The sequence below is a fragment of the Plectropomus leopardus genome, chromosome 8 (genome assembly GCF_008729295.1).
Source record: "Plectropomus leopardus isolate mb chromosome 8, YSFRI_Pleo_2.0, whole genome shotgun sequence".
NCBI classification, from domain to species: domain Eukaryota; kingdom Metazoa; phylum Chordata; class Actinopteri; order Perciformes; family Serranidae; genus Plectropomus; species Plectropomus leopardus.
The window spans coordinates 18,006,137-18,018,876 of NC_056470.1; the positions used below are offsets into that span (position 1 = coordinate 18,006,137).

General features: G+C 40.9%; 1 protein-coding gene across 1 annotated transcript; it reads left to right on the top strand.

Annotated features, from left to right (window-relative positions):
* Positions 1-4,448: 4,448 nt before the first annotated feature.
* arf3a (ADP-ribosylation factor 3a) lies at positions 4,449-10,083 on the top strand. Its single transcript, XM_042491147.1, has 5 exons — positions 4,449-4,506; positions 6,219-6,401; positions 6,492-6,602; positions 7,532-7,656; positions 7,752-10,083. The coding sequence occupies exons 2-5, from the start codon at positions 6,254-6,256 to the stop codon at positions 7,911-7,913; spliced, it is 546 nt and encodes a 181-aa protein (XP_042347081.1). The 5' UTR covers positions 4,449-4,506; positions 6,219-6,253; the 3' UTR covers positions 7,914-10,083.
* The last annotated feature ends 2,657 nt before the right edge of the window (positions 10,084-12,740 follow it).

Here is a 12,740-nt window from a genome sequence, read left to right on the forward strand (position 1 = left end):
TGTGTCACTTTTCCTATGAAATCATGACTGAGCTCTTGTTTTTCTGTGCTTGCTTTTGTCCGTTTCATCAGTCCGAGCCCTCCTTAGATTCTTCCCACATGTCGTACATGTCAGAGTGAGAGATGGACCTGCTTTAGTCTGATGCTGAAGGGTGTGTGTATGTTTGAGTGTGTGTGTTGCTGTGTAAACGGAGGGGGGGCGAGTTCTACGCACTACAGATTTGGGAGGTGAGAGCCTTTTTTATGGCCACTTCATGCTGAGAGAAGGACTTTTTATGGCTGCAGGATATTGTTTCCTTAAAGTATGACTTTTATTACTGGAGAGAAGCATCAAGAGAGCAGAGAGTGGGGGTGATTATACCAGTCTTTGCTGTGTGAGCATCTAAGGGGATCATCTGTCCCAGAGTTCATAGCCAAGGAAGGGACTTGCTAAACCACGTGAGACGCCATGTCCCTGTTACCTGGGAGACAGACAACACAAATATAAACACAGGCACATAAACACATGCATGCGTTTATGCGCTAAGACATGTAGGAATAATGGCACTGATGCACAATCAAAAACATGCTGGTGCACACATATGAGCTGTCAGACAGAACTCCTGGTGACCCGAGTGATTTGCACTTTCATTCTCGTTACACTGCAGATTTAGCAAAACTCCCATGTCAACACATATCTGAATTTATGATAGTAGCATTCCCCGATATCTTAGATGATCCAAACTCAGTGCTCAGCCTGCCATTTAGGATTTAATGCCAATTAAGTCTTGTTTGTATGGACTTTGGTAAATATCCCTCGACTCCTGAGGAATGGCAGCGCCAGTGGCTGAATCGCTGTCTGTTTGGTATTTAATGCGGGTATAAAAAGGGAGACAGTGACTGGTATGGAATGATAAGGGACTGGATTTCTGGTTTGCATTTCTTCATTCCTTTATCATTTCACCCTGGAGCTGCTGCGAAAGGGAATTTCCTGTCACTGTTTCTCCCATGTGTGAGACAGAGGTTGGTGGACATCCTGGGACTGGTTTCTCTCCCCTCTCTGCGCTCTTTTTCTCATTCTCCCCCTCATCGCTGCAGACATAGACACATGCATAGCAACACATTGACTGCCCCCCGAATAATGACAACCAGACTGGGCTGAAATTAAAGAGAGGGAGGCAGAGAGAGGAAGTTAGGAGAGATAAAAGTTACCCACTTTGATTGACAGGATGATTATATGTATAAAGTAAGGCGATTTAGTGTGTTTAGTTGGATATAAAGATAGGGAGATGGATCCTCGCTGAACATACGGCGGAGATGCAGAAGCAAAGGACAAATGGGGTATGGGAGAAGGGGGTGAATAAAGTGTACTCTGTATAAATACATGCCTCAAAACATCTGCTTCTCAACTCCCCTTTCATTTTTGATGTGGGACAGGCAGAGAAGGAGAGCGGGAGAGAAAACACAAGGAGCCAGCTACCCAGAACATCAAAGCCCCTGCCCTCAACGCGCAGGCCCTCATTAGTTCAGCTAGCAGAACCAACGAGACTTGTGATTGTGTTTGCTGGGGTGCACGCTGGCAGACACTTCAGAGGAAAGGCTCCTTTAAGTCATAGCTCCCCACCCCACCTCTCCTGCCACCACCCGAGCCCGCTGTAACCCCCCTGTAACCCTCTCGAAACTCCCCGCGCACACAAACTCGGCAGGCTCCCCCACCAGCCACTCCACCCCGTAATCTGGTCTGCAGCTGCAAACATCTGCTCCCCTCTTTATTCCTCTGCCTTCACCACCGAGTTGATAAACACATCTATCACCGGACCACTGACTGACACACAACAGAGAGGAAGAGGGAGACAAATGTTGGATTCACCTTCAGCTGTGGGGCTGGTCTCAGGCATGTTGTTTTTTATGGTTACTGGGTTAAACCCACACCTAGGAGGGAGTTGCCCCCCTGACTCCTACATATTACCACCTGTAAAACCGCATACAACCCTTTTTTTACCATTGTAATCTACGATGAGTCATTGCACAACACACAACAGAAAGAAACAGTTGTGGTAAAATTGCAGATAGTATTGATTATGTGCAAACTTTAGTTCTTTTATCACAAATATTTGTTTTTCCCCAAAAGCAAGCATAGACCGACTATTAATGAGACCACCGCACACTCTTTTATTTATGACTATTTCTCACTTGACTTCTCCATTGTTGTCTTCTAATCCTCTCTTTCCAACCTGTAGAAAATGATATGTCCACAAGGGATGTCCCGCTCATTTTTGCCCCTGATTTGAGTCATTTGATATTGAGTATATTAACGGGTTCCAGTCTGATATTTGTATTTACCAGGATAATAAACACTTCAAGTACTTTAAAGTTATTAAAACCAGTCAAGTTTGTATGCCTGAAAGCTCAGTGATGCTATACAATAAGAAAGGGCTGCATACAAACAGTTCCTTAAGGGTTTATATTTTATTTTTACAAAAATAACAAGTAAAGAAACTAAAAATACTTTACATGGCTCTTAGCACAGTTCCACTTTGAATTTTGTTTATTTTTTTAACAAAATAAGAAGTAAACAAACTAAAATGTGTCTTAGTATAGCATTGTTATAAAAGTACAGAACACTATAAATGAGTAAAATAATCATAGTTCTACTTCAAGGTATTACTATGGCTTAACTTTTAGATTCCCAGTTGCTACAAATACCAATCGGTCACATTTGCGCTTCTTACAGCGTTATAGTAAAACTAGTTCACTAAAAATAAAGAAACAACCAAAAAAATTAAATTTAACTTAAAGTGGTGTAGCAGCATTAGTTAAACATTAAATAAAACTGTCTCTACTTATTGGAGAAGCACCAATACAGAAAAAAATGAAACCCTGAATATTTCCTGCAAATTGTGCCCTCCGTTTACATCTGTGTAACAGCGGACTAAAAAAGGATCGAAAGGGGCAAAATAACCAATCCCAGTCACTAAAAAAATGTGTTGATCTGGCCCGATACCGATCTCTCTGATCCGATTGGGACATCCCTTTTGTCCACTGATGTTGTTTTCTACGGGCCAAGGAAAGCCTGATATTTATTGGTTCCAGCTGAGAATCAACTTTTCAGGTTCTGAACAAATTTATTTCTGCTAAAAAGCTCTGAACCGTTCAAAATGAGGCACAAGAAGTGGAACAGAACCAGTTTAATGTTGGTTGAAAAGGGGAATACAGTATCATTTTTTAAATACGTGATACCATAATAAAATCAGTACTCAAAGTCAGTAACCTGCTATAATTTTGATTATGTGAATGTTTTGTTGCCTCTCATCACCTCATTATCTGTGACACAGAACGCTGCTGCCAGGAAGTATCACTTGGCATCCTATTACAGTCAGCCATTTACTTATTCATTAACATGATTCCTGTTTTAATTATTCAAGCCTGCAGACTCTCTGTTACATTTCATATTGGTTTAGTTGTTGGTCTCATGCTGCAACAGCACACAAATAACAATCTAACAGTGTGTATTTGTCAGACATGATATTGTGTGTGAGAAAAGCTGGACATGATTTGATCTAAAGAAATAAAAGGATGTTAAGTCTCAAAGCATGTCACTAAGATATGATGAGACTTTCCACACAGGGGTAGTTCACCCGTTAGTTATTCTGAACTATTTAATGAAAATAAATAAACAATAATAATAATAAACTTTATTTGTATAGCACCATTTCATATAAGAAATGCAGCCCAATGTGCCTTACAACAAAGAAATTAAATGCACCAAGTTCTTCACATGAAAAGACATAGAAAAAAACATCATAAAACCTGCATGTAAAAATAAGGTAAGATCAGAACAGAATACATAGAATTCACCTTTGTATGGATAAGACCCACTTGATAATACTATTAAAAGTAAGATAAAAATAAGGATAAAAACATAATGCACAGAGTGCATAACATAAGATGGAAAATAAAACCCACTGAGATAATATCAATAAAAAATAAAGCTAAAAATAGCATGTATAAAATGCATAAAATTAAGGAAAAAAACAGCATTTTAAAAAGGTGGAGCAGTGGGTAAGTGTGAAGCAAAATGCAAAGCAGTTATTTAAATGCAGTTTTTGCGTTTTTTAAATACTGTATACACATTTTCTGTATGTTCTGGTCATATTTTAGTAAAAAGACTACTGAGAATTAAATATGTATGACCATGAGGCCTATATCCTTGCTAAAATACAATGTTTAAGGTGGCCTAAGACTTTTGCACAGTACTATATACATAAGTTTAGATGTTGATTCTGGTTTTATAAACAATTATTCGTGTTAGATAGAATTATTCTTTTTATTTTATTAGGATTAAATGAGGGCTGCCCTCCAGCAGTGCTCCTGGCTTTTCACAAGTCATTGGGGATGGCAAACGTGAGAGGTGCGCTTGACAACCCAACTATCGCGAGAGCACACATTTCCCTAACCGTTGTTCATCGCGAGACTATCATCCAGTCCTCTGCCTGAATCCAGCTGGTAGCCTGCCTGCCGTTGACGGGTAAGTGTGAATGAGATGCAAATGGTGAAAATACTCAAAGACGTATACAAGTAGTAAAGGTGACCGCAGCGTGTGTGTGGCTGTATTTAACGCCTTGTTACGGCCTCTCGGTAAAATGAACCGCCGTTAATCGACGACATCAGGCCGACTGGTGCGCTTGTCGTGACTGTACGAGGGGGATTACAGCACACAAATTGACCCGGAGAATTTTTTTCAATCCCGAAGACGTTAGCTAATATTGTCGCTAGCTAACTGCGCTCGAATAATTGTCGTTTCACGGTATAAATACGTGATTTGGCTCATTCAAATTCATCGCCTGCCTGGACTGCAGCATCAGCCGTGTACCTCTCGCGTTATGACAGATGTACATGGATGTGCGGCCACTGCAGCTGTAACAGGCTATGCTAGCAGCTATAGCATTTGCATTTGCAATAAATTAATGATAGCTAGGTCTGTGATAGCATCAGTTGCATTGTGAAAATAAAAGCTTCTTAGAGAAAAAAAGACTTTGCTCCAACTGCAGCACAGTAAGCTGTGGATGCTTATTTTTGGGCTCATTTTGTAATATCCCTAAATTAGCCCAAAAAGCCCCTCAGGTGGATGCTAGCACAAGTTGACAGCAGAGTTGGCCTGTTAAAGGGGCCATACGACGACAGAAAAGTAAAGTTAATAGCTTCTTAGGGGCTGTTCGTTATTTATGAGAGGGAAGGGGGTGGTGCAAAAAGGCTGCGGCATGTTAATTAATTGTCTTTAAGCACTTGGGAGGGCTATATGTTTTTTATTTTGGCTATGGGGAGGGGCATGCAAGTTTAAATGGCTATATTTTGTATTTTACAGCCGATTTTTAAAAATCATTTATCATAGCCAGAATGTGTAATAACAAAAGTGATGGATTTTTTCACATTTTCAATGCCCCCTGAACACAGTATATGTGAAGATACTGTCAGAAAAAAACTAAGCTTAAAATAGTTTTATTTAATCAAAATCACTTTATTCTACATGTCTTATTTAAAATTTTGCCAAACAATAAACCGTTGTACAAACCAACCAGCATACACAACAAGCTTGAAAATCCAAGACTTTTTTTCAGCACCAAGATTTCATCTTTAAAGGTTAAGGTTTAAAAATTTAACAACGAGGGTCACTCAGGGAGGCTCGTGGAAAAATAACTGTAGTTTTTGGGAGGGTGAAAAAATAAAGAAAATCAAAGTCACACCCCACCTACCCCCTTACTCTCATAAATAAAGAACAGTTCCTTACCTTAATGCTACAGTCTATGTGCACCACGCATTCTCACAGCCTGAGGTTATGTGTCATTAAATGTAATATGAATTGATTGTTACACAGGCATTTATTCAGTTGCCAGCAAACAGCTTAAAAGGTGGTTACACTGCACCACATGAAAGTTGATCCACATAACAGGGATCAAGTATGGCAGCCGGTTTCCCCTGTGAGTTGTCAAAGTGTAACGCAACAGCCTTTAAGTCAGGTTAGCCGCCTGCTGAGGTGTGAGGTGTGAGGTATGCTTTTACTGGCTCTCCTCTGAGGTGGCTTCAAGCCCTAACGAGGTGGTAATGTTGAGAGTTGCTTTTGAAGAGCTACTGTGACTTTTTTGTGTGTGGTTTTGTACTTTCTGTATGTGGTTTACGGTTTGTTTTGGCTGCTTTGTTGCTATGTATCGCAAGCAGTCCCAAAAGTTCCCTGTGTAACAGTTCTGTTGCAGTTGAGGTGAGAGCTGCCAGTCATCATGGGGAACATCTTTGGCAACCTGTTGAAGAGCCTGATAGGCAAGAAGGAGATGAGGATTCTCATGGTGGGGCTGGATGCTGCTGGGAAAACCACCATCCTCTACAAGCTGAAGCTGGGGGAGATTGTCACCACCATCCCCACAATCGGTGCGTGAGGGAAGGATTCGTTATTACTGATAACTACTCGTCACCGAATTTATCCAGCCCTTCTAACTCATTTTGATTTTATTTCATCAGGTTTCAATGTTGAGACAGTGGAGTACAAGAACATCAGCTTCACCGTGTGGGACGTGGGTGGCCAGGACAAGATCCGTCCCCTGTGGAGGCACTACTTCCAGAACACCCAGGGTGAGCCAAACCAGCAGCCCCTTAGATGACGCATACGTCGATCATATTGGACTTAACAGGGTCGCTCGGTGCTATGGCAGATCCTGCAGCAAACGCTCGCCCCCAGCACCTGAGGGCATATCTGACTAATGTTTTAGATGAGGTCATTTGCACACAGCCCCCAACTGTTTCAAATTATGATCATCTTAGTCACGTTGAAAGCCTCAGCAATAAATGAACTAGGTTTAGCAATAAGCATTTTTAACAATATGATGTCAGCATATTGTTGAAACTGTGGATGGATTACTGAATGGGCCATTGGGTACAGGCCCAGGACCCGAAGAGTCACAAAATGAATACAAAAAATCTCAAAATGACTACAAAGACAAACAAAATGACTACAAAATGATGCGAAGTGACAACAAAGAGACTACATATGACAATGAAGAGACACAAAGTGACTGAACAGAGACTAGAAATGATCACAGGGAGACACAAATGATTGTACAGAGACTCAAAATGACTACAAAGTGACGTACAGACGCCTACAAAAAAAGATGCAAAATGACTACAGACGCAAAACAATTACAAAGAGGAAAAAAATGACTATAAAGTGATGCAAAGCAAGTAGAAAGAGCCAAAATGACCATAAATAGACACAAGATGACCTCAGAGACTCAAAATGACTATAAAGAGATACAAAGTGACTACAGAGAGACACACAAAATGACCACAATGGGACAAAATGAATACAAAGGGATGCAAAGCAATTAGAAAATGACCGTAGAGAGACCCACAATAGCAGAGAAATGCCTAACAACCAAAGACACAACACAACAACAAGAAGCTCCTGTGTAGGAGAGACGGTGGGGCCTTCTGCATGTCTGTGTCCAGGAGATCGTTTTGGTTTTGTTTAACCCTTAAAAAGACACTCTTATCTTTCCCCACAGGTTTGATCTTCGTGGTTGACAGCAATGACCGCGAGCGGGTGAACGAAGCTCGGGAGGAACTGATGAGGATGCTGGCTGAGGACGAGCTGCGGGATGCCGTTCTTCTCGTCTTTGCCAACAAACAGGTATAGACATCCTTGTGTTCCCTCCTTTGAGTTCACTACTTTCTGCACCAACTCAGGTCTCCTGATTGACACACCTGATGGGATTTTTTTTTTAGGACCTGCCCAATGCCATGAATGCCGCAGAGATCACAGACAAGCTGGGCCTGCACTCGCTACGCCACCGCAACTGGTACATTCAGGCCACCTGTGCCACCAGCGGAGACGGTCTCTACGAGGGTCTGGACTGGCTGGCCAATCAGCTGAAGAACAAAAAGTGAGGGGTCCGGTCAGTAGAGTGGGGAAGAGCCTGGGTGCCAGCTCCAGGTAGAGGTTATAGGGGATCCATTGTGTTTACATGGAGAGGCAGTGCTGAAAAGCTCCCAGGGGGTGACTCTCAATGGCTTTCCCCCAAAAAATAATTGTTTCATTTCTTTATTTTGATTAATTTCATTTGTTTTGATCTGCGGTGAGCATTTTTAAATATTTACAAACCGATGGTGTTGACCAAAATTACTTACAATTTACACGCTGAATACATAAATATCAGGATGTAATAGTATAATGTTACTGTAAAGGCATATGTATTTCCCCTACTTTGCAGTCTCTTTACCTCCTTCAACCTTTTAATATGTTCAGAAAACGATGTGACGATGTAAAAGCAACCTTCCCTCAGATACTTAAAATGTAAATTATAAAGAATGTCATAATAGTATAGTGGGACTACTATCTCAGAATACTATCACATTGTCTAAAAACAGTATACTCGTACAGGCTCAGATAAATGTAAAGTTGTCATTTTCCGTCCATTCTTGTGTTTTACCACCAAATTATGCGCTTCAGAGCTCAATTTGTGCTATTTTATTTAATTTTTTAGAAACAAGACTGGATGACATACTGGAAAGTCGTAAACAATTTATATTTTTGTCGACATGTATTAATTTATTTATTTATTCTTATGTTTATTTTCAGTGTATCATATGTTTTTTCTCCCTTTATTGCAATGTGCATTTACTGCTAAGGCAGCTGGTGATAAAAAAAAAAAGAAGAAGCCCTGGTATCACTGTATATTACCGCTTCCCAATCTGCATGGAGATATCCCAGTACTGGCTCGTGGGCTTGTAAGAGCTGTGAACTACTGCAGGCTGCTGCTGTAAATAAAGATTTCTTCTTGGTCGACTTGCCTGGCTCAGAAAGGGTTAAAACAATTTGTCTGGCATCAGCGAGGTGTGATAGCTGAACTGATACAGATGACAGAACAGGAACACTGTACCAGCTCTGTGGCTTAGGGGGGAAAACGCTGCTATAGGCCTGTAGAGAGCGATGCAGCAGAGCATGTGATTGGCAATATCAGAGAGCTTACATGGTTTTCGAATGTTTTTTTAAGTCGGTTCGTGCTGCACTATATCCATCGAAAGAACTCACATTGCTTGTCATCCTGATTTATTCATCTCTGATTGGCGTGACATTACATGTGTTTCTTGTGTTATCTCTCTGTATTATGTTGCACAAAATAACTCTAGATGCATTACTGTTGTACACGTCTGTTTTTTTTTCTTGTATTTTTCAGATGGAGTATTTATTTATTTTGGACCAAAACGCAAGTGTTGATTTTAGTGTTTCTTAATTTGCTAACTAGATCAGACTGTCGTCTTTTTGAGTGTTCATAAATCACATAATTTGAAAAAATAAAATAGGAGAGAGGATGATCGTAATACTGCATCATAAGGCATGTTAATACTGTACAAGATCTGTAATAAAAGTGAAATATAATAGCCTGTTTCCTCAGACTATATTTGTTAGTCTAAATTACTGCTGCTGGTTGGAACAATGCTGTACTGATAAATGTTATGGATTTAGTGTAAAGTTTACCGAAAAACCTTCTAATATGCAAAAGCATGCTTTTCTATGTCAGCGCAACTGTATATATGTTTATGTAACAACAAACCATGGTATTCACGGTCAAGTTGAAAGTGTTGTTGATACACCTGTAGATATTGGGGTCAGTGTGTTGGCAGACATGTATAACTGACAGCAGCTTGTGTGTGTGACGTGCCCTCTATTACGTTCAGTTTGGTGTGAAAATTGTTTTTGTGGCCTTATATTGCCAGTGGTTATTTTCTCTTTGATAACAGGTTTGTATGTAGGGATGTCCAACATTCAAGTATCTCACCTATGATCTGTAACACTGACGCACTCACAGTACTGTTGTGGCTAAACTGTCCCTCTTTTAATGACTATTGGCAGATTTTAAACTTGAAAAATGTAGAAAAGCGAGACACTGCAGAACATTCCAGCTGATAAAGTTTATTCAAAAAGGAGCAGATGGAAAATGGATTTATCTAATTAAGTGGAATATTATCAAGAAGAGAAAATAAAAACAGAAACAAACTGGTGCAGAAGTGTTGATGATTTGATGATTCCTGGCACTACGTCGATCAATCAATAAAATGACCAAAACACATTTGCTTTGCCTTACTCTTCTTTCCTTATTATCAGTGATGGACCAAGCACTATTGGTTCCTTAGCAAAACTGACCCAACCCCCACGCTGTAAATAAAAAATTAAAATTTTATTATTATTATTAGTAGTAGTAGTAGTGGTTGTAGTATTCTCTTCACATTCACTCTACTATCCGCCTTATGTTCAATTATTTTGAATGTTAAAAACAAACATTTTTCTGGGGGTGGGGTCAATTTTGGTCAAAGTGTATTTTTCTGATACTGCTCGTCACAGAGGGGCTACAAACTATGGTGGCTGACTTGAAAATGCACATGTCCCTATTTGAAACCAGTGTTTGTTTTGTCCTTTCTGGGTTACAGTGTAAACAACATGGCGGACTCCGTGGACGAGAACACGCCCCCTATGATGATAGAAATGGCTCATTCTAAGGTAACGAAAACACAGAAATACTTTATTTTTAGTTGGTTATACACTAAAGAAAACATACTTTTTATATTATCTTCAATTTCTCCCAGTGTATCCCCCCTAAATCCTACACACTGCATCTTCAAATCAATTAATTAACTTGGTCAAGATTCTGACTTTAGGATTTGTAACAGAGGCTAAAGTCAGGTTTATTAAGAGCACATATTATGAGCTCGATTGTTGAAAATGTGCTGGTGGACATGAGCTGCCTGGGAGAGAGCAGGTCAAGTAGGTGGGAAGGACATGGATCTCTGTCGCCTTTCTCTTTTGGCCTTTCCTAACTGCTGCCATCAAGAGAAGTTTGGCACGATCAGGTAGTTTCTCTGTGGAATTGCTGCCCTCCGCAGAGAGTCATTTTGTCTGGGCCAATCAGAGGTCCATGTAGGGGAGAGTGGCGCTGTGTCTCCAGGGGTGTGACAGCAGTATGTGGGTCAGAGCTGCTCCCGGGGCCACCAGCCCCCAGGGCCCCCTGCAGGATGGCCACAATAGTAGCCCCAGGGCGGATGCCATAGCTGGGATTCCCACCCGTAACCGGGACGCCTTCACCCAGGGCACAGACACACTGGCAGCAGCCCCACAATCAATTCATCAATCTCTGAAGGGAGTGGCAACCGCAAAAGGCCACAGCAGTCACCCCCACGGCTCGCCTTGGAAGGGACAGGGCCACCAGGGCTGACACTGAGGCTGACACCATGGTGGCGACTCTGCAGAAACCGTCAAAACCTTTATTGAAGCCACTTTTTCTTGACCTGACAACTGAGAAACCCTCCCGAGAATGTGAAAATAATCACCAAACATTTATCCGTTTTATTTCCACTGTGATATTTTCACTTCACTTTACTAAGCAAGAATTCACACTGACTTGCTGTTTATGTAACTGACTCAAGCTGTGAAAATGTCTTCCAGCTCACTGAGTAATGTTGCTCTGTAAAGTTTTCCATCATTCGATAGGCAAGTGGACAACTCTCTTATGATTTTACCGGAGGAGTTTGTACTTAAAGTTATGGGTCAGAGAATAATCATGTAAAAACAGCCATGTAGGTGCAAACAATGGCGGAGAGTCCACCTCCCACAGGCCCTGCAGCAGCTCTGACATCTGAGCACCAATCCTCAGACTCTGTCTCCTCCTGCTGGACGCAAAACTGCTGGTGGCGTTCAGCTTCATAGGACAGACTGATGCACGAATAATTAACCCTTTAAAACTAGAGCAAATTGGTTTGTCTTCTTTCGAAATCATACATAGAAAGCAATGGGCAACTTAACAAGACATGGCTGGAGATTTGTCATTTAAAAAAAAAAAAAAAAAAAAGTAAAGTTACCTGAAAATAAAGAAAATTTCCCCCTTTTTTTAAAAAAAAAAATGAGGGGAAATTTTCTTGTTACCTTTTACTAACTTCTTGCAATTTGTGGGACATTTTGTGCCAAGTAGCTCAGTGCCTTTTTTCTTGTGTCATTGCTTGAAATCAACCACGATTCAAGGGTTAAATAGCTTGTGAAAAGCATCTCAACACAGCACAAGAAAACGGATGTCAGACCAAGTTTCAAGGGGTTTATGTATACTTAAACCATGTTGCAGTGGGGAAAAAAGGCTCTATTTCTAACATGCTGATTTCTTTTATTTTGTGGCTTAATGAACATATCAGGTGAAAACAGAATTTAATGATTGAATAGTCAAACTATTATTCAAATTCCCACATACTTCCAAACAGACTGCAACTGTTCTGCTATCTCTTTCTCACAATAAGATTAACAGTACATGTGTCAGAATCAGATACTGACATCCATCCATTTAGTGAGTCGTCCCCTTTTCAATCGCAGCTCCCTCTTCAGGAATCTCGCCTGCTCTGAGGCCATTTTCTCAAATTAAGCTTGTTCTTGTTTTGGGTTCAGAAGTCACTTGACCATCTGACAATGTGGCCCATTGTGATAGTCCGCTCCATACGCATCAAAGAGGTGATTAACCAGTTGACAGGGCTGCAGGGACAATACTGCTCTTTACGGGGGGAAACAGTGCAGCCACTCACAGCGCTGGGTTGCACAGCACTGCTTCCACATGCTGCAGCTGACAACATGAAACCAAAATAACTGCACATAAAGGCACATACAGGGTACATGGTATTCACACTGGTGCACATGCAAAAAGTGATTTGTTAAAAGCTGCATATTAGTATAATTCATCT

Excerpts from the sequence above, each read along its gene's own strand:
- arf3a (XM_042491147.1), top strand. The coding sequence starts at position 6,254 with ATGGGGAACATCTTTGGCAACCTGTTGAAGAGCCTGATAGGCAAGAAG. Across the intron at positions 6,603-7,531 it reads CTACTTCCAGAACACCCAGG|GTTTGATCTTCGTGGTTGAC; the intron begins GTGAGCCAAACC and ends CTTTCCCCACAG. Across the intron at positions 7,657-7,751 it reads TCGTCTTTGCCAACAAACAG|GACCTGCCCAATGCCATGAA; the intron begins GTATAGACATCC and ends TTTTTTTTTTAG.